The sequence below is a fragment of the Bufo gargarizans genome, chromosome 6, assembly GCF_014858855.1.
Source record: "Bufo gargarizans isolate SCDJY-AF-19 chromosome 6, ASM1485885v1, whole genome shotgun sequence".
Lineage (NCBI taxonomy): Eukaryota > Metazoa > Chordata > Amphibia > Anura > Bufonidae > Bufo > Bufo gargarizans.
Window position 1 is genome coordinate 298,803,149 of NC_058085.1, and position 24,571 is coordinate 298,827,719.

The 24,571-nt window shown below is 43.9% G+C and overlaps 1 protein-coding gene across 1 annotated transcript; it reads left to right on the plus strand.

Moving 5' to 3' along the window:
• The first annotated feature begins 39 nt into the window (after positions 1–39).
• On the plus strand, positions 40–20,958 carry DNTTIP2 (deoxynucleotidyltransferase terminal interacting protein 2). The gene is made up of 7 exons (XM_044296845.1): positions 40–258; positions 2,561–4,566; positions 8,817–8,955; positions 13,700–13,795; positions 14,845–15,009; positions 16,546–16,655; positions 20,486–20,958. Exons 1-7 carry the CDS (start codon positions 196–198, stop codon positions 20,577–20,579), a joined length of 2,673 nt encoding a protein of 890 aa, XP_044152780.1. The 5' UTR covers positions 40–195; the 3' UTR covers positions 20,580–20,958.
• The last annotated feature ends 3,613 nt before the right edge of the window (positions 20,959–24,571 follow it).

The window sequence follows — 24,571 nt, forward strand, 5'->3', positions numbered from 1 at the left end:
TGTATGTGGTTGATAAGTTAGCGGAGCGAGAGTCTGAGCGAGTGTTTTATTTCATGTATTGCCGAGTTCCTATTAGTGACTTTTACAGGAACGTTGAAGGAAATGGAGCGTTTCCGGTCGGGGTGTTTTCGGGGATGCACTGAGTTGTCCCAAGAAGTGTTCCGCGCATGCGTGGGCTGACAGCTAGTTAGCAAGATGGTGGCGACCAGGAGGGGCACGCGTGTGGCGCCTCAGGACGAGGGGAGCGCGGCGGAGCAGGTAATGACGCCGTGCACATTGTACATATACAGCGGTACTCTATGTGGCGGCATGCTGGATTAAAGGGGGTGTCCACTATGGCTGAAGAAAAGCTGCCAGGTCTCTCTTTAGGCCGTCCTCCCACTAGGATGCCTGTTACTGGAGAGGGAATGTAACTGCACAGGTTACACTGCGAAGGCCAATGTAATGCAGAATCCATGGTGATTAATGGGCAGTAAACCTTAGACAGCCTACAGGTATCAGGACATGTTGGGGGTTGTAGTTTTGAAACAGCTGGGAAGCCGCAGGTTGGGCATCCCTGCTCTAGACTCATTCATGGGGGCAATCGGTTAACGCCAGGCTTGGCTGAGGCCTTAATCCATTGCAACCCTAAATCTATCTGTGATATTTTTAATATGCAGCATGTTCTATGTTATTACTGGTACTTTATGTAAGGTTTTATAAAGTATTCAAGTACAGATAACCTTTAGGGGAGCGGACAGGCTTAAAGGGGTTCTGCACTTTGTTTAAACTGATGATCTATCCTCTGTATAGATCATCAGCATCTGATCGGCTGGGGTCCGGGACCCCGGCCGATTAGCTGTTTGAGAAGGCAGCGGCTCCAGCATCGCCGCGGCCATCTCACTGTTTACCGATGGCCCAGTGACGTCACGACTAGAATCAACTGGCCTGGGCACAGCTAGGCTCCATTCAAGTGAACAGAGCTTAGCCGTGCCCAGGCCAGTGATACGAGTCGTGACGTCACTGGGCCAGCGGTAAACAGTGAGAATGCCGTGGCGCTGCTACCTGCTCAAACACTTGATCGGCAGGGGTCCCGGGTGTCGGACCTCCGCCGTTCAGATGCTGATGATCTATCCAGAGGACAGATCATCAGTTTAAACAAAGTGCAGAACCCCTTTAAAGGGGTTATCTGGTAGATTATATTCATGACTAGGGATGAGCGAATCAACTTTGGGTGAAACATCCGAAGGCGATTCGCATAAAACTTTGTTCCAATACTGTATGGAGTGAGCACTCCATACAGTATTAGAATGTATTGGCTCAAATGAGCCCAAGTTATTACTTCGCAAAGTCTCGTGAGATTTGCATAATAACTTCATAAATTAATTTGTACTGTAAAAAAACATTTCCCAAACTCTGGTTCGGTTCCAAGTTTTTTTTTACAGTAATAAGCTTTCATCAACATCAGGTCTGGGGGGGTTAGAAGAGGGGGAGTGCTCTCCACGAGCACATGGGTCACATGGCCTTTACGCAGATCAGCCCCATTGAAGTAAATGGGACTGAGCTGCAATACCAAGAACTGCCACTATGCTATGTACGGCGCTGTGCTCATCAGAGCTCTAGTGCAGTGTTTCTCAACCAGCGTGCCTCCAGCTGTTGCGAAACTACAACTCCCAGCATGACCGGACAGCGTTTGGCTGTGCAGGCATGCTGGGAGTTGTAGTTTTCTGGTTCCCATCAACATCCTTTAAAATAATTTAGTAATGTATACTTTTTACAGCTCCCATCATCTGTTTATGGCTGTGGTCACATGACCATGTCCATGCAGCTCTTTCCTTTTTCCTGTGATATTATGTCCATGGGCGGAGCAGTGATGGGGGAGTGTCTATGTAACAAGCTCGTGGGAGGAGCTATAAACTAGGTAGGTGTTAGGGGCGGTGCTAGAGCTGTGGCTGAGGAAGAAGTGCATCATGGGTTTGGTTGGATACAGCAACAGGAAGTGCTACATACAGGATGTGACAGACCAGAGTCATTGATTGGCTGGGCAGTGGGATAAAAAATGATCCATGGGGAAAAGCATAGATGCAGTCAGGCTGTCTATTGTGTCCGTCTTTACGTCTATGCTCTGTGACCTAATTCAGTCATATATGGCAATCAGTTTTGATAGATGTAGGGCAGGGATGGCCAACCTGCGGCTCTCCAGCTGTTGCAGAACTACAGCTCCCAGCATGCCCATACAGCCATCAGCCTACAGCAGGGCATGGTGGGAATTGTAGTTATACAACAGCTGGAGAGCCACAGGTTGGGTAGGGGGGGTATGTGGCGCTGTTGGGCACTGCAGCATAGTACACATAGATGAGGTTCTATCCACACATAGTGGGGAGAAGTCGGTGATTATGAGCACGCTGTGACTGTCATGAATTTTTACCACATATTTTTCTAATGCAATAACTGTACAAGGTAACACATCTGTTGGAAATTTGCGGTGTTTGATGTTTTCCTCGTGTGGCCGCACTCATGGCTTGTTATTGAGCAGCTTACACCTTTTGTTGACTGCGTTTTTTCTTCTTTCAATTTGCAGACACCAGAAAAAGTTATTTCCCCAACTTCCCCGGTGCAGACCCGGAGATCTCTTAGGAAAGATGTACAGGCTTCTGATAATAGTACAGATGAGGGCAAATCTGTGGTAACGAGTAAAAGCCCTGTGAAATCAAGTACACAGATCACCACCAGAAGTAGGCATAGAAGTGGACAGTCAGGCGCAGATATTTCTGAAGCAGAATCTACTGCCTCCAATTCTTCCACTAGAAGAACTCGCAGCAGGCCAAGCCTTGGAGAGGTAACAGACTCCACCAGAAAGCTGAGAAGTCTCCGGTCTGCTGTGATCACTGAACCCATTATTGAATCCAAGGAAAATGCAGAGCTATCAGAAGCAGAATCAAATTGCTCATCAGTTTCTACCCGAGCCAGGAAAAAGCAACCTGGAACTGCCTCACGTTTGGCTTCTACTAGGAGTCAAAGGTCAGGTTTCGTTCCACAACCCACATCTGATGTTTCAGATGCAGAATCAACTTCTTGTCCTGTGTCGGGCACAAGAACCATGGCCATTAGGTCTACAAGGAGCTCCAGTGGAAGACATCTGTCTCAAAAGGAAGACACCTCTCAGGCGGAGCAAACATCCGATGCTGAATCCTGTAGTTCTGGAGTTTCTCTACAGCCTCTTGCTAGACGTTCGAGTAGGAGAAAGAAATCGCAATTACATTCAGATGAGGTTGAGCTCATTGGTAAAATGAGTAAAGATGACACTCAAGGTCAAGAGATTCTGAAGATGCAGATTCCTAAGATAGATGGTGAAAAATCAGAAGCCCTGTCTTCCGCAGGAGAAGAAAAAGTTTTACCTTCCCCTCGTAGGAGTTTCCGAAATAAACCAGCAATTCCGAAAGACGAGGTTATTGTTATTGATGATGATGAACCAGAAAGTAGTGTTATAAACAAAGCTTTGGATGTAGAACCTCTAGAAGTTGATGAAACATCTTCCGCTAAAGAAGTTGACTTGCCTCTGGAAACCAGTGCCATGTCATCATTACAATCCAGTGAAACTCAGCCAGAAGAAAATCTCCCTGATCAACTTCAACTTTCAGACAATTTAATGGAAGAAGAGCCAGCCTTAGAAAAAAGCCAGGTCTCAAATGACAAAGATGCTACAGAAGAAAGTAATGGAGATCTTCAGGGTGTGCAGGAAGGTGCAAATGTGTCTTCAAGTATGAAATTACACTTGTTCCTTGATAGTGATCACAGCGAGAAGTCAGAACACGATGATGATGATGATCATAAGGAAGAGGAGAATAATATTGATGACGAGGAGGAGGACCATGAACAAGTGGTGGAGAGACAGAAATCTATAAAGGCATTAAAACAACCTCTGCAAAGTAAAAGAGGAGATTCTCCTCGGGTGGACTCCAATAAAAAGTATTTACTAGAATCTGAAGATGAGAGTGAAAATGAGAACATACCCGGGCCAAGTGATGATAATAATGATCATAAGGAAGAGGAGAATAATATTGATGAAGAGGAGGAGGACCATGAACAAGTGGTGGAGAGACAGATATCTAAAAAAGCATTAAAACAACCTCTGCAAAGTAAAGGAGGTGATTCTCCCGGGGTAGACTCCAATAAAAAGTATTTACTTGAATCTGAAGATGAGAGTGAAAATGAGAACATACCCGGGCCAAGTGATGATGATGATGATGATGATTTTATTGATGATGAATTTGAAAACAATATGGAGGAGGAAAACTATGAACAAGTTGTAGAGAAACGAAAATCCAAAAAAGCCTCAACTCAGCAGCTTCATGATGCACTGGGAGATGGGCTGTTTGTAATAGATACAGCTCCTGGGGTGGACCCCGGTAAGAAGTATTTCCTGGAACCCAAGGGAGGTGAAAAAGAAGATAAGGAGGTGGGTGAAAAAGGGGAAATGTCCAGCCCAGAGGATGATGAAGATGATGATGATGATGATGATTTTATTGATAAAGATGAGGATGAGGATGAAGAGGAAACTTTATTGAACAGACCTAAAAGTGGCTTGTAAGTTATGTGAACTCTCTCCTTGTATGGCTCTACTGGTCTACATAATAGCTGTATATCGTAGAATATTGGGGATTTGGTTGAACAATTTAAAGGGATTATGTCACCAGGTTTGGGGCTATAGAGTTACGGACATGCACGGCTAGATCGCCGCTAGCATGTCCGCAATATGTGTGTCCTATAGGGCTGTGTGGTTTTAATTTCTTTAAAAAAGGATTTTATAGATATGTAAATGAGTGTTGAATGTGTCCATGGGGCTGTACAGAACCTTACTTGTGCCCATCCACGCCCGCCTGTGAAGGAGCCCAGCACCGCCTATGTCTCCTCCTTTCATCAACAATAGATAGTCGTAATCTCGCGATGGGTGAGCTCGCGCATGCGCAGTGCCGATAGTGTTCCTTCCCTGTGCTGGCATCAGCCTCAGGGAAAGAACTGCGCATGTGCGAGCTTGCGCATCGCGAGATTACGGCTATCTATCTTTGAATAAAGGAGGAGACATAGGTGGTGCTGGGCTCCTTCACAGGCAGGCATGACTGGGCACAAGTAAGGTTCGTACAGCCCCTTGGACACAATCAAAACACATATACATATCTATAAAATCCTTTTTTAAAGAAATTAAAACCACACAGACCTATAGGACACGTATATTGCGGACATGCTAGCGGCGATCTAGCCGTGCATGTCCGTATCTCTATAGCCCCAAACCTGGTGACAGAATCCCTTTAACATTCTTGATATGACTGAGAAAAAGAGGCCAGTTCCCTGTCATTGCATACAATACAGTTCATAGTGCTGTGTAGGAGGGTGGGCTCACAGGTACAACATACTGATTGTTGGCCATTCACAAACCCTTGAAACTGGCTGGCCTTTTAAATGTGCTCTTGGCTACTGAAGGCACCTGTTGGTCCCATGTTCGTATGTGTTCGTATTGCTGAGAAAAATGTTTTAATATATGCAAATGAGACTCTAGGAGCAACAGGGGCATTGTCGCTGCACCTAAAGGCTCAGCTCTCTCTGCAACTGTCATGCACTTTGACAGAGATCGGGAGCCGTGATCACCTTTACACTAACGGCCCTGTCAATTAGAGAGGAGAGGGCGCGGCCGTTGCAGAGAAAGCAGAGGTTCTAGATGTAATGGTAACTCCCCTGTTGCACCTAGAGGCTTATTTGCATATATTAAGGGCATTAAAGGGTTTCTGTCACCAGATTTAACCCTATTAAGCTAGCTGACATGAGCGATGTGCTAATGTCAGCTAAACCTAACTAGTCTATTCCTACTTTTATTTATGCCCCCGTTACGCCAGAAATCTAACTTTTATAATATGCTAATTGGCCTCTAGGTATGGGGAAGGGTTGTTCCTGCTCCTAGATGCTCTGTTCTCCCACCTATGTCGCAGGCGCTGGTGAGGGAAAGGCGCTCGTAGGCTGCCAGCTTCCTCACTGCGCCTGCCCTGAATGCTGAACCTCGCAAGATTTCACCAGAGCGCAGGGCTGGCAGACAGATGCGAGCGCTGCCTGGCCCTGTCGATCAGGATTGGAGGGAGGAGACAAAGGTGGGAGAACGGAGCCTCTAGGAGCAGGAACAATGCCCCCTGGTCCTAGAGGCTAATTAGCATATTATAATAGTTAGATTTCTGGCGTAACAGGGCATAGATAAAAGTAGGAATAGACTAGTTGGGTTTAGCTGAAATTAACACATCGCTAATGACAGCTAGCATAATGGGGTTAAATCTGGCAACAGAAACCCTTTAAGTTCCCCCTATAGTTCCTTTATTTATAAGGGGCCATAGATAGATTTACAACAAAAAAAAGTCACCTGTGTCCGTCAGCGATGCAGGCTACAGGGCTTGAGTTGCCACTTCCCAGCACAGGTGGTTGGGATGACACAACCACAACCTCCTTTCCCAGGTCATAATGTGATCATGTACTTATGCCATCGCCCACCCGGCACAGGAGGTCACGATGATGTCATCGCGACCGCCTGCACCGTTCTACTGAATCATTGGCTTAGGCCTAGTGACCTGAGGCCTATCAGGCTGAGCGGCAAGGACTAGTGCCAGAAGTTTAGGTGCCCTGCGGCAAACTGCCGCCCCCTGGGAGGGAGCAAAAACGGGCGTGGCCTCCACAAAATACAGCAGTATACTGGTATATTGTCCAGGACTATTTTCACCATGGATTTACTTTGGATTTTACTTTATACATTGTCGGCGTGAAATCGTCAGCGGAAATGTGCCGTTTCTGCATCAGAAAGCTTGCTGCCATTTTGAAAGTCTGCACCATGCTTTTCATCCTTGAGGAAAATTTCTACTACGTAATTTGCATGGGAAATCCACAGCAGATACACATATATAAATACAGAGCTTAATTTGCCCCTAATTCCAGCCAAATGCATTGCTGTCTGTGGCCCTGCCTGGCCGGTGAGCTGCATTATTGTGCAGAACTGTCTGGTTTGTCTTCAAACATCATCTGGATACCCTAACCTTAAAGGGGTAGTCCTTGTGAATGTGACTTTTTTGAAGCTGTGGTATACAGGGAGTGCAGAATTATTAGGCAAGTTGTATTTTTGAGGATTAATTTTATTATTGAACAACAACCATGTTCTCAATGAACCCAAAAAACTCATTAATATCAAAGCTGAATATTTTTGGAAGTAGTTTTTAGTTTGTTTTTAGTTTTAGCTATTTTAGGGGGGATATCTGTGTGTGCAGGTGACTATTACTGTACATAATTATTAGGCAACTTAACAAAAAACAAATATATACCCATTTCAATTATTTATTTTTACCAGTGAAACCAATATAACATCTCAACATTCACAAATATACATTTCTGACATTAAAAAACAAAAACAAATCAGTGACCAATATAGCCACCTTTCTTTGCAAGGACACTCAAAAGCCTGCCATCCATGGATTCTGTCAGTGTTTTGATCTGTTCACCATCAACATTGCGTGCAGCAGCAACCACAGCCTCCCAGACACTGTTCAGAGAGGTGTACTGTTTTCCCTCCTTGTAAATCTCACATTTGATGATGGACCACAGGTTCTCAATGGGGTGCAGATCAGGTGAACAAGGAGGCCATGTCATTAGATTTTCTTCTTTTATACCCTTTCTTGCCAGCCACGCTGTGGAGTACTTGGACGCGTGTGATGGAGCATTGTCCTGCATGAAAATCATGTTTTTCTTACCTTGCAGACTTCTTCCTGAACCACTGCTTGAAGAAGGTGTCTTCCAGAGACTGGGAGTTGAGCTTGACTCCATCCTCAACCCAAAAAGGCCCCACAAGCTAATCTTTGATGATACCATCCCAAACCAGTACTCCACCTCCACCTTGCTGGCGTCTGAGTCGGACTGGAGCTCTCTGCCCTTTACCAATCCATCCATCTGGCCCATCAAGACTCACTTTCATTTCATCAGTCCATAAAACCTTAGAAAAATCAGTCTTGAGATATTTCTTGGCCCAGTCTTGACGTTCAGCTTGTGTGTCTTGTTCAGTGGTGGTCGTCTTTCAGCCTTTCTTACCTTGGCCATGTCTCTGAGTATTGCACACCTTGTGCTTTTGGGCACTCCAGTGATGTTGCAGCTCTGAAATATGGCCAAACTGGTGGCAAGTGGCATCTTGGCAGCTGCACGCTTGACTTTTCTCAGTTCATAGGCAGTTATTTTGCGCCTTGGTTTTTCCACACGCTTCTTGCGACCCTGTTGACTATTTTGAATGAAACGCTTGATTGTTCGATGATCACGCTTCAGAAGCTTTGCAATTTTAAGAGTGCTGCATCCCTCTGCAAGATATCTCACTATTTTTGACTTTTCTGAGCCTGTCAAGTCCTTCTTTTGACCCATTTTGCCAAAGGAAAGGAAGTTGCCTAATAATTATGCACACCTGATATAGGGTGTTGATGTCATTAGACCACACCCCTTCTCATTACAGAGATGCACATCACCTAATATGCTTAATTGGTAGTAGGCTTTCGAGCCTATACAGCTTGGAGTAAGACAACATACATAAAGAGGATGATGAGGTCAAAATACTCATTTGCCTAATAATTCTGCACGTAGTGTATATGAATTGGTATTCATGGCAGAGTCCCTTTTTCAGTATCCCTTTAGCGGTTTTTAATGGTACTTTACCTGGTCTCTTTATGCCTGCTGACAGGTTAAGGGTTAGACGTTATGCAGAACGCTCCCATACTTAAGTATTCAGTTCCTTTTTGTGTTTGTGATTTTGGTTTTGGTTTATTTTTTTGCAGAACGCTGTCAACCAGTATAGACACAGGAATCAGCCTAAAAGAGATGGGAGGTCTATACATCAACTTTGATGCGGAGAAGCCAAACCCGGGTCCGAGTCTTCTTAACAAAATGAAGAAGGAAAGTAAAAAGAAAGACGAGGTATTCTTGATCTTATTATGACTATATGAAGCAGCAGCTCTGAAGTACTATCCTAAGGCCTCGTTCACACTTCAGTGTTTAGTCAGTGATTTCCATCAGTGATTTGTGAGCCAAAACCAGGTACAACTCTAAACACAGAACAGGAGCAGATCTTTCCCTTCTACCTCATGTCTGTGGAGGCTCCACTTCTGGTTTTCGCTCACAAATCACTGATGGAAATCACTGACCAAACACTGAAGTGTGAACGGGGCCTAAGAGCTCGTGCAGATTTTATGTTTGGTCTGCATCCGATCTGCATTTTGCGGATCTGATATGAACCTATTTGTTTCAAAGGGGCCGCAAAAGATGTGGACAGCACACCATCCGTTTCGTGTCCCCGCAAAAAATATAGAACATGTCCTATTTCTTGTCCGTTTTGCAGAAGAGGATAAGACATTTCTACAGAAGTAAAAAGAAAAAAAATTGTGACATCTGTGTTTTGGACAATGAGAAATGATGTGACGCACTAGTCAGGATCAAATGAGGTGCTCTCAGAAAAATAGATTCACCCAATCTATTCAACAAAAGACACTCTAGAAATGAAAGATACTGGGCACTCTCAGATATGCGACCAATATTGAATTTATTAATTAAAAATACGTGCTAGACAATTAAAAATCCAAACAATTTCAATCTATAAAAACCACTCTCTTAACATACTAAAACACCATAAAATATCTATTAAAACAATAAATATAGCTAGTTGGCTTATTCGCAATAGTATTTTAATTCACTAGCCGCATTCAGTGTAAGTCCTTTAATTCGAATCGGCGATCCGAATTTCTTATATAGAAACAATGTTTGTTGGAGCAATAAGATCGACAAAGTCCGAATTAAATTTCAACAAAATTCGAATCGATGATAATGTCTTTTCCACTAATCAGTTTGCATGAAAGTGTTTGATGGATATTCGTACAGCGGCGTCCCGCTACATTAACTTCTCAGGGAATTACTGTGTATGCCAACACACAATAGATAGTAAATTCGAACAGTCTTACCATTCGATGTAGCTGAATGCCTCTGTAATACTCTGGACGTTGGTCTTGGTATACATTCGACCGTGGTCTTTCGAGTTGTAACGAATATTTGAGTCTGTTTTTTCCACACCGGCCGCTTGTTCGCACCTGAATTATACTCACTATGTGCGATCTTACTCGAGCTTCCGAACGTTTTGTGGATACAGGCACTGCCCTTACCAGGCAATATTCTTCATCATTAGTCCATATGTTGTAGTTCGTTACAACTCGAAAGACCACGGTCCAATGTATACCAAGACCAACGTCCAGAGTATTACAGAGGCATTCAGCTTCATCGAATGGTAAGACTGTTCGAATTTACTATCTATTGTGTGTTGGCATACACAGTAATTCCCTGAGAAGTTAATGTAGCGGGACGCCGCTGTACGAATATCCATCAAACACTTTCATGCAAACTGATTAGTGGAAAAGACATTATCATCGATTCGAATTTTGTTGAAATTTAATTCGGACTTTGTCGATCTTATTGCTCCAACAAACATTGTTTCTATATAAGAAATTCAAATTAATGGACTTACACTGAATGCTGCTAGTGATTGGAAATACTATTGCGAATAAGCCAACTAGCTATATTTATTGTTTTAATAGATATTTTATGGTGTTTTATTATGTTAAGAGAGTGGTTTTTATAGATTGAAATTGTTTGGATTTTTATTTGTCTAGCACGTATTTTTAATTAATAAATTCAATATTGGTCGCATATCTGAGAGTGCCCAGTATCTTTTGATTTCTAGAACATCTGTGTTTTTTGCAGAATCGCGATTTTCTGACCGCAAAAAGCTTACAGCCGTGTGCATGAGCCCTAAATCTTGCACGCAGGGTGGATTTGATTTAAATCACTAGTCAGTAAGGCTTGATTTAAATCATAGTTTTCTACATAAAGACTCATTCTTGCTGGTATAACTTATAATATGCAAGAATAAAATGAAAACCCCAGCACTGCGCGTCAAAAATTATTTTGTTTATTAGAGATGCGGCGTCGAAATGTGACGTTTCAGCCAGGACGGCCTTTATCAAACTGTGTGACAAGACAATCAAAAGGTGACAATTACAATCGTGCATAATATCCAACATATGGTGTAAATAGTAGGTGTAGTTTACATAGGATAATGTAGAACACGCATGCCTCACAAGAAAACAAAGAAACAAAAAAAACATTTTTGTCAAGAGCATTTTTTGAATAAACATCAAAGAAAGAAAAAAAAAATTAACAGCATATTCAAGTCAATATTCAGTCACAAGACAAACCATAAGCCACAGCCGATATTCATTATATAACCTGGGATCTAGTTGTCATGTTGGCTGGTCCACGTGACGTCGTTGCAGATCTTCCCCTGTCTGCGTTGACCTCTGAAGGTGTGTTGGGTGTAGGGGTCACCTTCGGAACCTGAGTGTGATGAATCCCTTGATTGTGAACGGTATCTGTATCGACTGTTTCTGGAGGTGGTGGGGTCGGGCCATTTGTAGACCCTGTTGAGTCTGTAATCCTCGGTGTCACGTAGAAATTTGTTGCGTTTTGTAGACGCTTTCTTTCTTGTGGTTTTTGTAGGGTAGATTCAATCTTGGTCCGTAATTGATTAAATTCGTCTGCCGGTAGTACTGCAGTGAGTTGATCCTCTATGGCATGGATGTCAAACTCATGGCCCTCCAGATGTTGCAAAACTACAACTCCCATCATTCCCTGATAGTTGTAGTATGCCCAGGCATGATGGGAGTTGTAGTTTTGCAACAGCTGGAGGGCCACGAGTTTGACATCCCTGCTCTATGGTCTTGATTTCCCCTTTGGTCTTGGTGATGGCTTCTTGGAGATATGATAATGTTAAGGCTATAAGGTCAAAAGAACACTTATTCAAAATGCGTTCAAATTTATTACAAAATTCAGAGTTGTCCTTAAAGAATGTCGGTCTGGTGCGGATCCTTAGACCGCGAGGGATTCTTTGGACTTTAGGGTATTCCGCTAATGTAACGCAGTGGAGTTCATAATTCAGCAATCTTCGGGACTCCCTCTCTAGGTCCCTTGACTTTAGTTCTGACGGTGTAAAAAATCACTGGAAATGTTGACTTGCGATGGCATATGTGTTTAATCCCGTCCTGTTCAAAGGAAAGAGTTTCACTTGCCATAATGTTGGTCACAGGTGCTCAGTTCAGTTAGGGAAGATTCAGTAGAGATGTCAACCTCCTGGCACTCTGGAAGTTATTGCTTGGAGTTGGGTTCCCACCCCGTGCTATAATAAAACGAAAACTCCAGCACAGGAGGTTGACATCTCTTATAATATGCAAGTAGATGAAGATTTTTAGAATAACAACTTTTCATATTAGTTTGATTAGGTTAATTCTGCATTCATAGGTTTGTAGACGTTAGGATTAAGGTCTTTTTCTCAACTCTGTTCATGTTATAACATTTTTGCTGTGAAGAAGAGGCATGTGATCTCTGCTGAGTCAAATTCAGTTTTGAGAACTGCAAAAGTAAACCAAGTATCTGTGATAATATCTTGTAGGCAGAGAAACTGCCCAATAATCTTACAAAAACCTCTGGAAGAGCATGACATTGTGAATGGATTAATGGAATTTATTTACCAAAAAAATTTAACATATACAGCCTTATTCTACATAATTAAAAAACAAATCTTTATTTCATGATGGCATAACCTTTGGATGGTAATATATTTTCCTCCAAAAAGCATTTTATATAAAAAATAATCCAATTTAAATAAAAAAATAATTTTTATTTTTTTTAATCGTTGATTTTTTTTTATTTTTTATCCACCCTGCTTGCACGGCATAGAAGCACCAATGAGACACGTGGAGGGTTATAAAACGTCATTAAGATTTCATAACCTACTTTATCCATATTGTGAATGCATGCTGGTCTATTTTGTGCAGTATTCGTTTTCATACATTGTTTATTGCAACCATGACCTCTGCTTTATCAGAGTTGGGCTACTTTCACACCTGCGTTTAGGTGCGGATCCGTCTAGTATCTGCACAGACGGATCCGCACCTATAATGCAAACGCTTAGATCCGTTCAGAACGGATCCGTTTGCATTACCATGATAATGCAAACTGATCCGTTTTGACTTACATTGAAAGTTGAACTTCAAACGGATCCGTCCCCATTGACTTGCATTGTAAGTCTGGACGGATCCGTTTGTCCGCCTGCTGAGCGGAGGACAAACGGTGCCAGACTGATGCATTCTGAACGGATCCGCATCCACTCAGAATGCATTGGGGCTGTTCGGGGCCGCTTGTGAGAGCCTTCGAACGGAACTCGCAAGCGGAGCCCCGAACACTAGTGTGAAAGTAGCCTTAAAAGTATAATAAGGAGAGGCCAACTTCCGTGTCTTCCCCTCTTTTTGCGTATTATACATTATAAGCAGTCTACAGTAATTCACAGGTCATTCATGGTGCAGGAAGCAGTAGAGCATCTCCTCTGATACTTTACAATGGGAATGGATTTCTACCTAGCAGTCATATTGTATATCCACAGATATAATCGTTATGGTTATAATCATGTCTAACTGGATTTAGTTTGGTTTCATATGGAATTACAAGGCTTCCCAATTTCAGTAGAGTTTACATTCCTGCTGTAGGATCACTTCCTTTCCATGCTTTGTGGACGTTTGCACATGACTGCAAATTTAGCCTTTTTCCCTTTTTCTTTGTCTAGCTGCTTCAGAAAAGTGTCATAACGCCTGACTATGAGAAGAAAGAAAGTGTCCCGCCATATATGGAATCTCAGCGTAAACTTAAAAAATCACGGAAGGTAAGCAACGCCCTAAGGCTTGTGAGCAGCGATTCAGATTTCATGTGAGCAGGGCGCATCTAAAGTGATCAGCACTTTGAAAACTAGTTATTTTTCAAGGGCAAATGTGTTTACACATTCTTATGTGTCTGAACAACTGCCCCATGGGTTTCATAAATGGTGTCCAGTGCCATATTTTGCTTTGTGTTTAGGGCAGAAAACTGCTATGAACTACATTGATAAGTCTACTCCAATCTGCCTGTGTATAGAGAGTCCTCTTCTAGAGGTAGCCACGGTCCCCTAATATCTTTTTCTTGAAGATCAAATTGCTACACATTAAACGTTACCCGTTTAGGTAGATACAGTGCCCTTATAATCCAAAATTTATAAAAATATTGAGGAACCGTCACATAGGACATAAAATCACTTGCAGGCGTCACTGAAAATTCAGTGTCCGATCCAGTGCAAAAACGGCATATTTTTATTGCAGGTTTTTGTAGTGTTTTGTTTTACACAAATTTGACACTATACATTGCGACTGTTGAAAATCCCTAGGATGAATTGATATAAGGTGCCGGCCATTCAACATTGATTTCAGTTGAAAAGGACATTATCTGTTGGAACGTGAATATAATCCGCACCTTATTTCTATATGTATTTTAGTTTTATTCAAAGTTTTATATATTTTTTAGAATTTTACAGTGTGTTCTATTCCAATTTTTTATTGTACCAATACCTTATATTAAATATTGTGCCTGCTCCATGGTGTTTGAGTGCTTACCTATCCATTGAAATTTGTTAAGAATTGATATAAGTTGCAGATATTGTCCTGCAGTGCGAGTGAGATTTGTTAAAATCGTATCCATATTACTGCTACTGCAATACAATTCGTGCAGTGTCAGTTTTTGAAAGACTACTGTTTTTGCGCATATATATATATATATATATATCACACTGTATAATTCCCATCTTCTCTACATGCTCATCTAATATATTCTGTGCAGGGAAAAGCAGTGTGAAGAAGCCATAGTTTCAGGTGCTGAATATTTTTGTCCTTTCTGTATTTTTAGGAGGAAAGGGATAAAACAACAGGAAGGGGATGGTTTGACATGAAGGCTCCAGAACTGACTGAAGAATTGAAGAATGATCTGAAGGCTTTGAAAATGAGATCTGCTATGGACCCAAAACATTTTTATAAAAAGAATGATCGTGATGGCTTTCCAAAGTATTTTGAGGTATGGAACAATGGTACCCAATTTCTGCTCCGTTTCAGACCATATGCTAACATTACCACCTCCTAGGGTGGTTACCTCGATTGTAGTTATTTTGATGGTAAACTCTTTGCTTTAGAGCCCACATATGTGATTACCATCGCTGCTGCTCCGATCCTCCTTGCTGTTTCAGCCGTAGCGTCATGTTCTTCGCTGTGATGATGTGCTGTATACAGAGACGGTTGTCACCAGTCACTGGACTTGGCAATATACGGCACGTGACTGCTGAGGCCAGTGATTGCAGCTGTAATGTGGAGTATACAGGCTTGTCGTCGCAGCAGTGGGGATGATCGGAGTGGCAAGGGATGAAATGGGTGAAGTTTTTTTATTATTTTGATCACAATTGCTGGCTGGGGAGAATGTGTAAAATAGATTGGACAATCCCTCTAAGGCCTCATGCACACAAACGTATGTTCTTTCCTTGTCCGTTCCTTTTTTTTTTTTTTATTGTTGTGGATGGTCTACGGAACAATTTATTTCAATGGATCTGCAAAAAAAACTGAGGTTACTTCGGGTGCATTCTGTTTCCGCATGTCCGTATTTTCATTGCGCAAAAAATAGAACCTGTCCTATTATTGTCCGCATTACGGACAAGGAATAGTACTGTTCTATTAGGGGCCAGCTGTTCCCTTCCGCAACATGCGGAATGAACACGGACGTCATCCGTGGGTCAACAGTGAAGAGTGCTGCAGCTGATCGACAGGGGTGCTGGGAGTTGTACCCCATCCGATTGATATTGATGACCTGTCCTGAGGATAGGTCATCGATATTGGAAACTGGCCAACCCCTTTGATTCCCCCCCCCCCCCCCCCCCAGTCCTACTGATGCAGCTGAGCAGCAAAATACTTGTTCATTTTGTTTGGCAGAGAGATGCTGATGTTAAAATGAGGGGTTCTCCCGCAATGGACATTTATCATGTATCCACGGGAGAGATGATTGCCATGGTCACTGGAAACCCCTTCCAATCGCTGTATTGAGTCCTGTGCCCACCCCTCCCTCGTTTCTCCTCTCTGACTAAGGTGAGGATAAGTTTGACTCAAGCATAGGTGCTTCCTTATGTTAATTGTCTGAAACTTTGAGCACACGCTTGGCTGCCGGTCAGGTCAAACAAGGGAGGAGGAACAAGGGATCCTCAGCAATGAGACATGAATTGCTTATCCTGTGGGTCTGTTGTAAGTGTCTATTGTGGTGCCATACATTGACATTTAGGTGTGTCCTGTTTTGTTTTTTCTTTTTAACTGGCATTTTTTTTACTGCAAAAACACTATTAAAATACTTGAAAAATTAGTTTAAAAAAATGCATGTTAAATCAGTCGTTTTTGGATACCTTAAGGGCAAGGCAAAAAGCATGGTGTAACAGCACCTTTAATGTAACTTGAAAGATTTCAATTAAATGTAAAGTAAGTTTTGCTGTGAAGACGGAAGTTTCATGACGGCTGCGGCATTGTTCACTAGTTGTTTGTGATGCATTGTGTTTTACTTTGTCCCATTTCTTCATAGGTTGCTACAGTTGTGGACGACCCCAGAGATTTCTACCATTCCCGAGTTCCCAAGAATCAGAGAAAGAGGACAATTGTGGAGGAACTACTTTCAGATTCTGAATTCAGGAGGTAATCTTCCTTCATTATACCTAAACCCCATATATGTTAGGGTATCTACTGGAGCAGACACTTTTTTTTATTCCTAATGGTGTTGTGCGTGCATTCATGTACATGTGCATGAGAATATATATACACACACACATTATCACTCTACACTCTTTGCACATAATGTAATCTAACAAAGCAGTAAAATGTTTGAAAGGAAAATGCCTACATAGATGGGGGTCAGACCTATATACAGGACCTGCACTGGCTGAATATCCCTTCCGCTTGTTAACCGGAAGGGTGCTGTTGTGCATAGAGGTGTGTGTTTTAGCCATAAAAATCAGGGCTAAACCACATTGATTAAATTCCTTAATGGCTGAAGAAAACCACAGCTGTGACGTACACCCCGCGACTGCAGAAACGGCTATACAGTGGATTGATATTTTAGCAGGAAGAGCGTTCCCTATACAGCACCCCCTCTTTACCTCTGGGGAAGTTTAATAGATGACAGGTGATGTGTGAGGTCCTCTCATTCTGCTAAAATGACCTTCTGACAGGTCTGTATTTTGCTGTAGTAAAGATCATGGGGCTGTTTCTTTATCTTTTTTACTGCAGTCCCATTTCCGTTTCACTCACCGTGATTAGCACACTTTGGGGAAGGCTGCTTTGCAATACTGTGCCGTTTTGCCGCTGTTAACCTAATAGGGGGGCACAAGAATCCTAAAATGTATGCAGACTGGATCTCTTTCCAAAAACAAAAAGATTCTGTACCTCTAGAGCAGGGATCGGCAACCTCCAGCACCCCAGCTGTTCAGAAACTACAGGTCCTTTCAAAAAAAATTAGCATATTGTGATAAAGTTCATTATTTTCTGTAATGTACTGATAAACATTAAATTTTCTTATATTTTAGATTCATTACACACAACTGAAGTAGTTCAAGCCTTTTATTGTTTTAATATTGATGATTTTGGCATACAGCTCATGAAAACCCAAATTTCCTATCTAAAAAAAATTAGCATTTTTCATCCGACCAATAAAAGAAAAGTGTTTTTAATACATAAAAAAAGTCAACCTTCAAATAATTATGTTCAGTTATGCACTCAATACTTGGTCGGGAATCCTTTTGCAGAAATGACTGCTTCAATGCGGCGTGGCATGGAGGCAATCAGCCTGTGGCACTGCTGAGGTGTTATGGAGGCCCAGGATGCTTCGATAGCGGCCTTAAAGGGGTTGTCCGGGTTCAGAGCTGAACCCGGACATACCCTTATTTTCACCCCGGCAGCCCCCCTGAGCCTAGCATCGGAGCATCTCATGCTCCGATGCGCTCCAGTGCCCTGCGCTAGATCGCGCAGGGCACAGGCTCTTGTGTTTTCAATAACACACTGCCGGGCGGTAACTTCCGCCCAGCGGTGTGTTCGGTGACGTCACCGGCTCTGAGGGGCGGGCTTTAGCTCTGCCCTAGCCGTTTTACTGGCTAGGGCAGAGCCAAATCCCGCCCATCAGTGCCGGTGACGTCACCGGGGTTCCTGTCAGCCCCATAGAGAGCCCCGGTACGTCACCGGAACTCAGAAAAATGCCTTTGCCCTGCGCGATTTAGCGCAGGGCAAAGGAGAGCATCGGAGCATGAACTGCTCCGATGCTCATGTCAGGGGGGCTGCCTGGGTGAAAATGGAGGTATGTCCAGGTTCAGCTCTGAACCTGGACAACCCCTTTAAGCTCATCCAGAGTGTTGGGTCTTGCGTCTCTCAACTTTCTCTTCCCAATATCCCACAGATTCTCTATGGGGTTCAGGTCAGGAGAGTTGGCAGGCCAATTGAGCACAGTAATACCATGGTCAGTAAACCATTTACCAGTGGTTTTGGCACTGTGAGCAGGTGCCAGGTCGTGCTGAAAAATGAAATCTTCATCTCCATAAAGCTTTTCAGCAGATGGAAGCATGAAGTGCTCCAAAATCTCCTGATAGCTAGCTGAATTGACCCTGCCCTTGATAAAACTCAGTGGACGAACACCAGCAGCTGACATGGCACCCCAGACCATCACTGACTGTGGGTACTTGACACTGGACTTCAGGCATTTTGGCATTTCCCTCTCCCCAGTCTTCCTCTAGACCCTGGCACCTTGATTTCCAAATGACATTCAAAATTTGCTTTCATCCGAAAAAAGTACTTTGGACCACTGATCAACAGTCCAGTGCTGCTTCTCTGTAGCCCAGGTCAGGCGCTTCTGCCGCTGTTTCTGGTTCAAAAGTGGCTTGACCTGGGAAATGCGGCACCTGTAGCCCATTTCCTGCACACGCCTGTACACGGTGGCTCTGGATGTTTCTACTCCAGACTCAGTCCACTGCTTCCGCAGGTCCCCCAAGGTCTGGAATCGGTCCTTCTCCACAATCTTCCTCAGGGTCCGGTCACCTCTTCTCGTTGTGCAGCGTTTTCTGCCACACTTTTTCCTTCCCACAGACTTCCCACTGAGGTGCCTTGATACAGCACTCTGGGAACAGCCTATTCGTTCAGAAATTTCTTTCTGTGTCTTACCCTCTTGCTTGACGGTGTCAATGATGGTCTTCTGGACAGAAGTCAGGTCGGCAGTCTTGCCCATGATTGCGATTTTGAGTAATGAACCAGGCTGGGAGTTTTTAAAAGCCTCAGGAATCTTTTGCAGGTGTTTAGAGTTAATTAGTTGATTCAGATGATTAGGTTAATAGCTCGTTTAGAGAACCTTTTCATGATATGCAAATTTTTAGAGATAGGACTTTTGGGTTTTCATGAGTTGTATGCCAAAATCATCAATATTAAAACAATAAAAGGCTTGAACTACTTCAGTTGGTGTGTAATGAATCTAAAATATATGAAACTCTAATGTTTTTATCAGTACATTACAGAAAATAATGAACTTTATCACAATATGCAATTTTTTTTTAGAAGGACCTGTATAACTCTCAGAATGCTTCTTTCACTTCTGTGGGAGTTAGAACAGCTGAGCATGTCTGCATGCTGGGAGTTGTGGTTTCACAGCAGCTGGAGTGCAGAAGGTTGCTAATGACTGCTCTAGAGCCACCATTTGGAGGGTAGCTATGTCACAATGTTCAGCCATTTACACAGGCCTTGCAATGTAATTTAGGGCTGATTGAAATGACCGTGATCGGCCCAGAAAACACTGTCTGTGTGTCGGCAGCATCTCCTGGGCTGACCGTGGCTCCCCTGACTTCATGATAATTTACGATGGTCAGTTCATATGGAATCCTGAATCTTTTGTACTGTGTTCATATCATGTCAGTGCCGTACAATAGATCCGCTATCGGATATAAACTGACTGTATCACAACTATGGTATAGTCCAGGGATGGCCAACCTGTGGCTCTCCAGCTGTTGTAAAACTGCAACTCCCACCATGCCCTGCTGTAGGCCTCAGATTGGCCATCCCTGGTATAGTCAGTTCAGTTTAGGGGAGCCGTGGACTGCCCGATAGATGCGGCCGACACATGGATAGTGTTTCCCAGGCTGATCACTGCGGTGTAAATCGGCGCTTGGGATTATAGCCAACCCAGTAACTCATTTGCAGATGCCATTTTTGGGGTGATTGCCCCTCATCAGCGCAGAGTTAACTGACTTGGCTAGGTGAGAGGTCTCTGTTGCACCTCAAAGTAGCGGTCTGTAGATGAGGGAGTCGTTTGGAGTTATGTTTCAAGGCTTGTTTAAAAGGTCGCACATTAAACCTGGATTGTGTCTGATATTGCAGCCCAACCCCCCTTTCCCCCCCGCACTTGCAGGGGAATCCTCTTGGGTGCCCTGGCGTCTGGTACCTGCATACTCGGCCCATCACTGTCTTTCAACTTTTTTTTTTTTTTTTTGTTTTAGATATAATAAAAAGAAGTTCAAGGAGATCATTGTAGAAAAGGCTGCTCGTGCAGAAGGCAAAAAGAACCGAAAAAAGAAAAAATTTCGGACATAACTTGCACATGGAAAAGTGTTGTCTTATTTCTTTGTTACTGTTGCTCATGCCCGGCAGTAAGAAACTTACATCATATACCGAACTTGAAGACTGTAAGGAGAAACTTGTACTTCACAAGCTTTATTGTGAAACGAAACGTATATCGAGCCTAATTTTAGTTAGGTCTGCTATATAGGTTTGTAAAAATAAAAAATAAATCCTATTTTTTACATATCGAAGATCAAAAGCCTCAAAAGGTAAAGCCAAATTTACACCTTAAGGGTCTATTCACACATCCGCAATTTCGTTCCGCATTTTGCGGACCCATTCACTTCTATGGGGTAGCACGACGTGCTGCCCAGATCCGCACTTCCGGGTCCACAATTCCGATCCCTAAAAAAAATAGAACATGTTCTATTCTTGTCCGGAATTGCGGACAAGAATATGCATTTTCTATTAAGTGCCGGCGATGTGCGGTCCGCAAAATGCGGAACGCACATCGCTGATGTCCGTGTTTTGCAGATCCATGGATCCTCAAAACATACACGGATGTGTGAATGGACCCTAAGAATCTGCCTCCCATTTCTATCTAAAAGTAATAAACTGCAGTTTGGGGCTTTACATTCTTTTAAGGCCTATTAAAAGATATGAGTGATGGTGGTCAAGACCCGCTGCTCTTCGGAAAGTAGGGGCTTTGAGAAGTCAGCTGTTTAAAGAGAGGTTCTGACCTTTTGGAAAATCCCAGTAGAAACATTATATGGGCAAAGTCATCATCCCCATGGTCATAGATTGGCTGTCATATCTAGGCACGGACTGGTTCACAGGGGTACAGATGAATCCACTGGTGGGCTCCTAGTACCCCACCCTCTGCACAAATGGCACATAGCACAGTAGACTGACTGCATTTCATGTACCGTGTTAATCCAAAAATAAGATGGGATCTTATTTATTGCTCTGACAAAAAAGGGCTGGGGTTTATTTTTTTGGGGATGTCTATTTTCCATGAACAACAATTACACATTTTATTCTTGAAGAAAAAAAATCAACATTTATTCAAATAAAATCATGCCATTACATTCTGAAATGTCATAACAAATTTTTGAAGACTAAACATACAAACAAGAGCGATGTCTCACCGCCATCAATAATATCCGTTTGTACAAGTGCAAAATTATTTGTCAAATGCCTTTTCCGTGAGCATACGGATAGTAACAGAAGTCCAACTAAACTAACAGTATCAGACAATCATCTCTGTAAAATATTACGTGAGATATCCCCGAGAAAACCAGAACATACTAACCAAATACAGTTCCTGGGGTCAAAGCAGTGAAATCTTCTCTGACCTAATGGGCAGTGATACCTCGTGAAAGTAATTTATAGAACAACACAAACAGATAAGGGGGGAAAAAAAGAAACCAAAACAAGAACCTAGATGCTTGGGGAGTATCTGGACACTGTGGGGCCCCCCCCCCTCCCCCAGCTCATGACAGTAGAACCGGTAGTTCGCCCAGTACCGTCTGTTGCAGGAACCAAGTAGTCCCTGAAAAGCATACGTGTATGGCCTTATGGACGTGCAACGGCAGAATATTAATAAAACTTTCCCACACCTGAATGAAGTGTTCCACTTTTTTGTCTTTTTGATGCGAGTCCTCCACCCAGTCCATACGCATGATATAGGAGAGTTTCTCCAAGAACAATCTGAAGGGGGGAATTGTGGGTTGTAACCAGACTTGTAGGATCGCCTTAGTTCCTGCTACTGCCACAAAATGTGCCCTGCCTTTTTTCATTGTTCCCCAGCCTCTGCATATGCCCACCCTCCTATTCCCTTGCGTCATCCTAAGGCCCTGCCGAGATCCCACGACCGTGCACTGCCGGGCCGGAGCATGCGCACTGCGATGCCCATTGTTGTCACGGCTTCGCATTAACTACCGCGCATGCTCTGGTGAACGGCGCAAAACCAGCGGTAATGTTTGCCGGTGTATGTGCAGTAGTTAAAGCGATGGAATGCCCACAATGGGCATCGCAGTGCGCATGCTCCGGCGAGGCAGTGCACAGTCACGGGAACTCGGCAGGACCTTAGGATGATGCAAGGGAATAGGAGGGCGGGCATATGCAGAGGCTGGGGCGAGGGAACAATGAAAAAAAGCAGGGCAGCCTGGGCACCGACACAGTGAACGCCGCCCCTGGACTCCTGCGAGTGCTCATTTGCATATCAATCAAAGTTCGTTTTTCCAGCTTCTGTAAGTGTAGAGACAAAGACACCATTACATTCATGTATAGGTGTGCTATAGGGCAATGTAAGCACTGTATATGGCCATATGGATGTGACAGACTCCGTTTGTTCATAAATAGAGTTGAGTGAACACCTGGATGTTCGGCCGAAAAGCCCGGAAATGTTCGGGTCCATAGCAGAGAATCAGTCTTCATGTCATATCAGAGAATCATGCTTTACGTCACCCAATACTGGAAAAGTCCATTGTCAGATATTTAGGCCCAGGCAGAGGAGAGAGGTCCCTTAACAGAGAATCTGGCTTCATGTCAGCAGAGAATCAGGCTTCACGTCACCCAACACTGGAACAGTCCATTGGCATATATTTAGGCCCCGACACCCAGACAGAGGAGAGGTTCATTCAACTTTGGGTTGCCCCGCAATATAATGGTAAAATAAAAATAGGATTGAATGAGAAAGTGCCCTGGAGTCCAATAATATATGGTTAAGGGGAGGTAGTTAATGTCTAATCTGGACAAGGGACGGACAGATCCTGTGGGATCCATGCCTGGTTCATTTTTATGAACGTCAGCTTGTCCACATTGGCTGTAGACAGGCGGCTGCGTTTGTCTGTAATGACGCCCCCTGCCGTGCTGAATACACGTTCAGACAAAACGCTGGCCGCCGGGCAGGCCAGCACCTCAAAGGCATAAAAGGCTAGCTCTGGCCACGTGGACAATTTAGAGACCCAGAAGTTGAATGGGGCCGAACCATCAGTCAGTACGTGGAGGGGTGTGCACATGTACTGTTCCACCATGTTAGTGAAATGTTGCCTCCTGCTAACACGTTGCATATCAGGTGGTGGTGCAGTTAGCTGTGGCGTGTTGACAAAAGTTTTCCACATCTCTGCCATGCTAACCCTGCCCTCAGAGGAGCTGGCATTGACACTGCTGCCTTGGCGACCTCTTGCTCCTCCTCTGCCTTGGCCTTGGGCTTCCACTTGTTCCCCTGTGACATTTGGGAATGCTCTCAGTAGCGCGTCTACCAACGTGCGCTTGTACTCGCGCATCTTCTTATCACGCTCCAGTGCAGGAAGTAAGGTGGGCACATTGTCTTTGTAGCGTGGATCCAGCAGGGTGGCAACCCAGTAGTCCGCACACGTTAAAATGTGGGCAACTCTGCTGTCGTTGCGCAGGCACTGCAGCATGTAGTCGCTCATGTGTGCCAGGCTGCCCAGGGGTAAGGACAAGCTGTCCTCTGTGGGAGGCGTATCGTCATCGTCCTGCCTTTCCCCCCCAGCCACGCACCAGTGATGGACCCGAGCTGCGTTGGGTGCCACCCCGCTGTGACCATGCTTCATCCTCATCCTCATCCTCCTCGTCCTCCAGTAGTGGGCCCTGGCTGGCCACATTTGTACCTGGCCTCTGCTGTTGCCAAAAACCTCCCTCTGAGTCACTTCGAAGAGACTGGCCTGAAAGTGCTAAAAATGACCCCTCTTCCTCCTCCTGGGCCACCTCCTCTTCCATCATCGCCCTGTTTTCTCAAGGAGACATAGAAGTGGTATTGTAACGCTGATAACGGCGTCATCGCCACTGGCCATGTTGGTGGAGTACTCGAAACAGCGCAACAGGTCTCGCATGGAGGCCCAGTCATTGGTGAAATGGTGCTGTTCCGCAGTGCGACTGACCCGTGCGTGCTGCAGCTGAAACTCCACTATGGCCTGCTGCTGCTCGCACAGTCTGTCCAGCATGTGCAAGGTGGAGTTCCACTTGGTGGGCATGTCGCATATGAGGCGGTGAGCGGA

Coding starts and splice junctions, on each gene's coding strand:
- DNTTIP2 (XM_044296845.1), top strand. CDS start 196: ATGGTGGCGACCAGGAGGGGCACGCGTGTGGCGCCTCAGGACGAGGGG. Junction 4,567..8,816: donor AACAGACCTAAAAGTGGCTT/GTAAGTTATGTG, acceptor ATTTTTTTGCAG/AACGCTGTCAACCAGTATAG. Junction 15,010..16,545: donor GCTTTCCAAAGTATTTTGAG/GTATGGAACAAT, acceptor ATTTCTTCATAG/GTTGCTACAGTTGTGGACGA.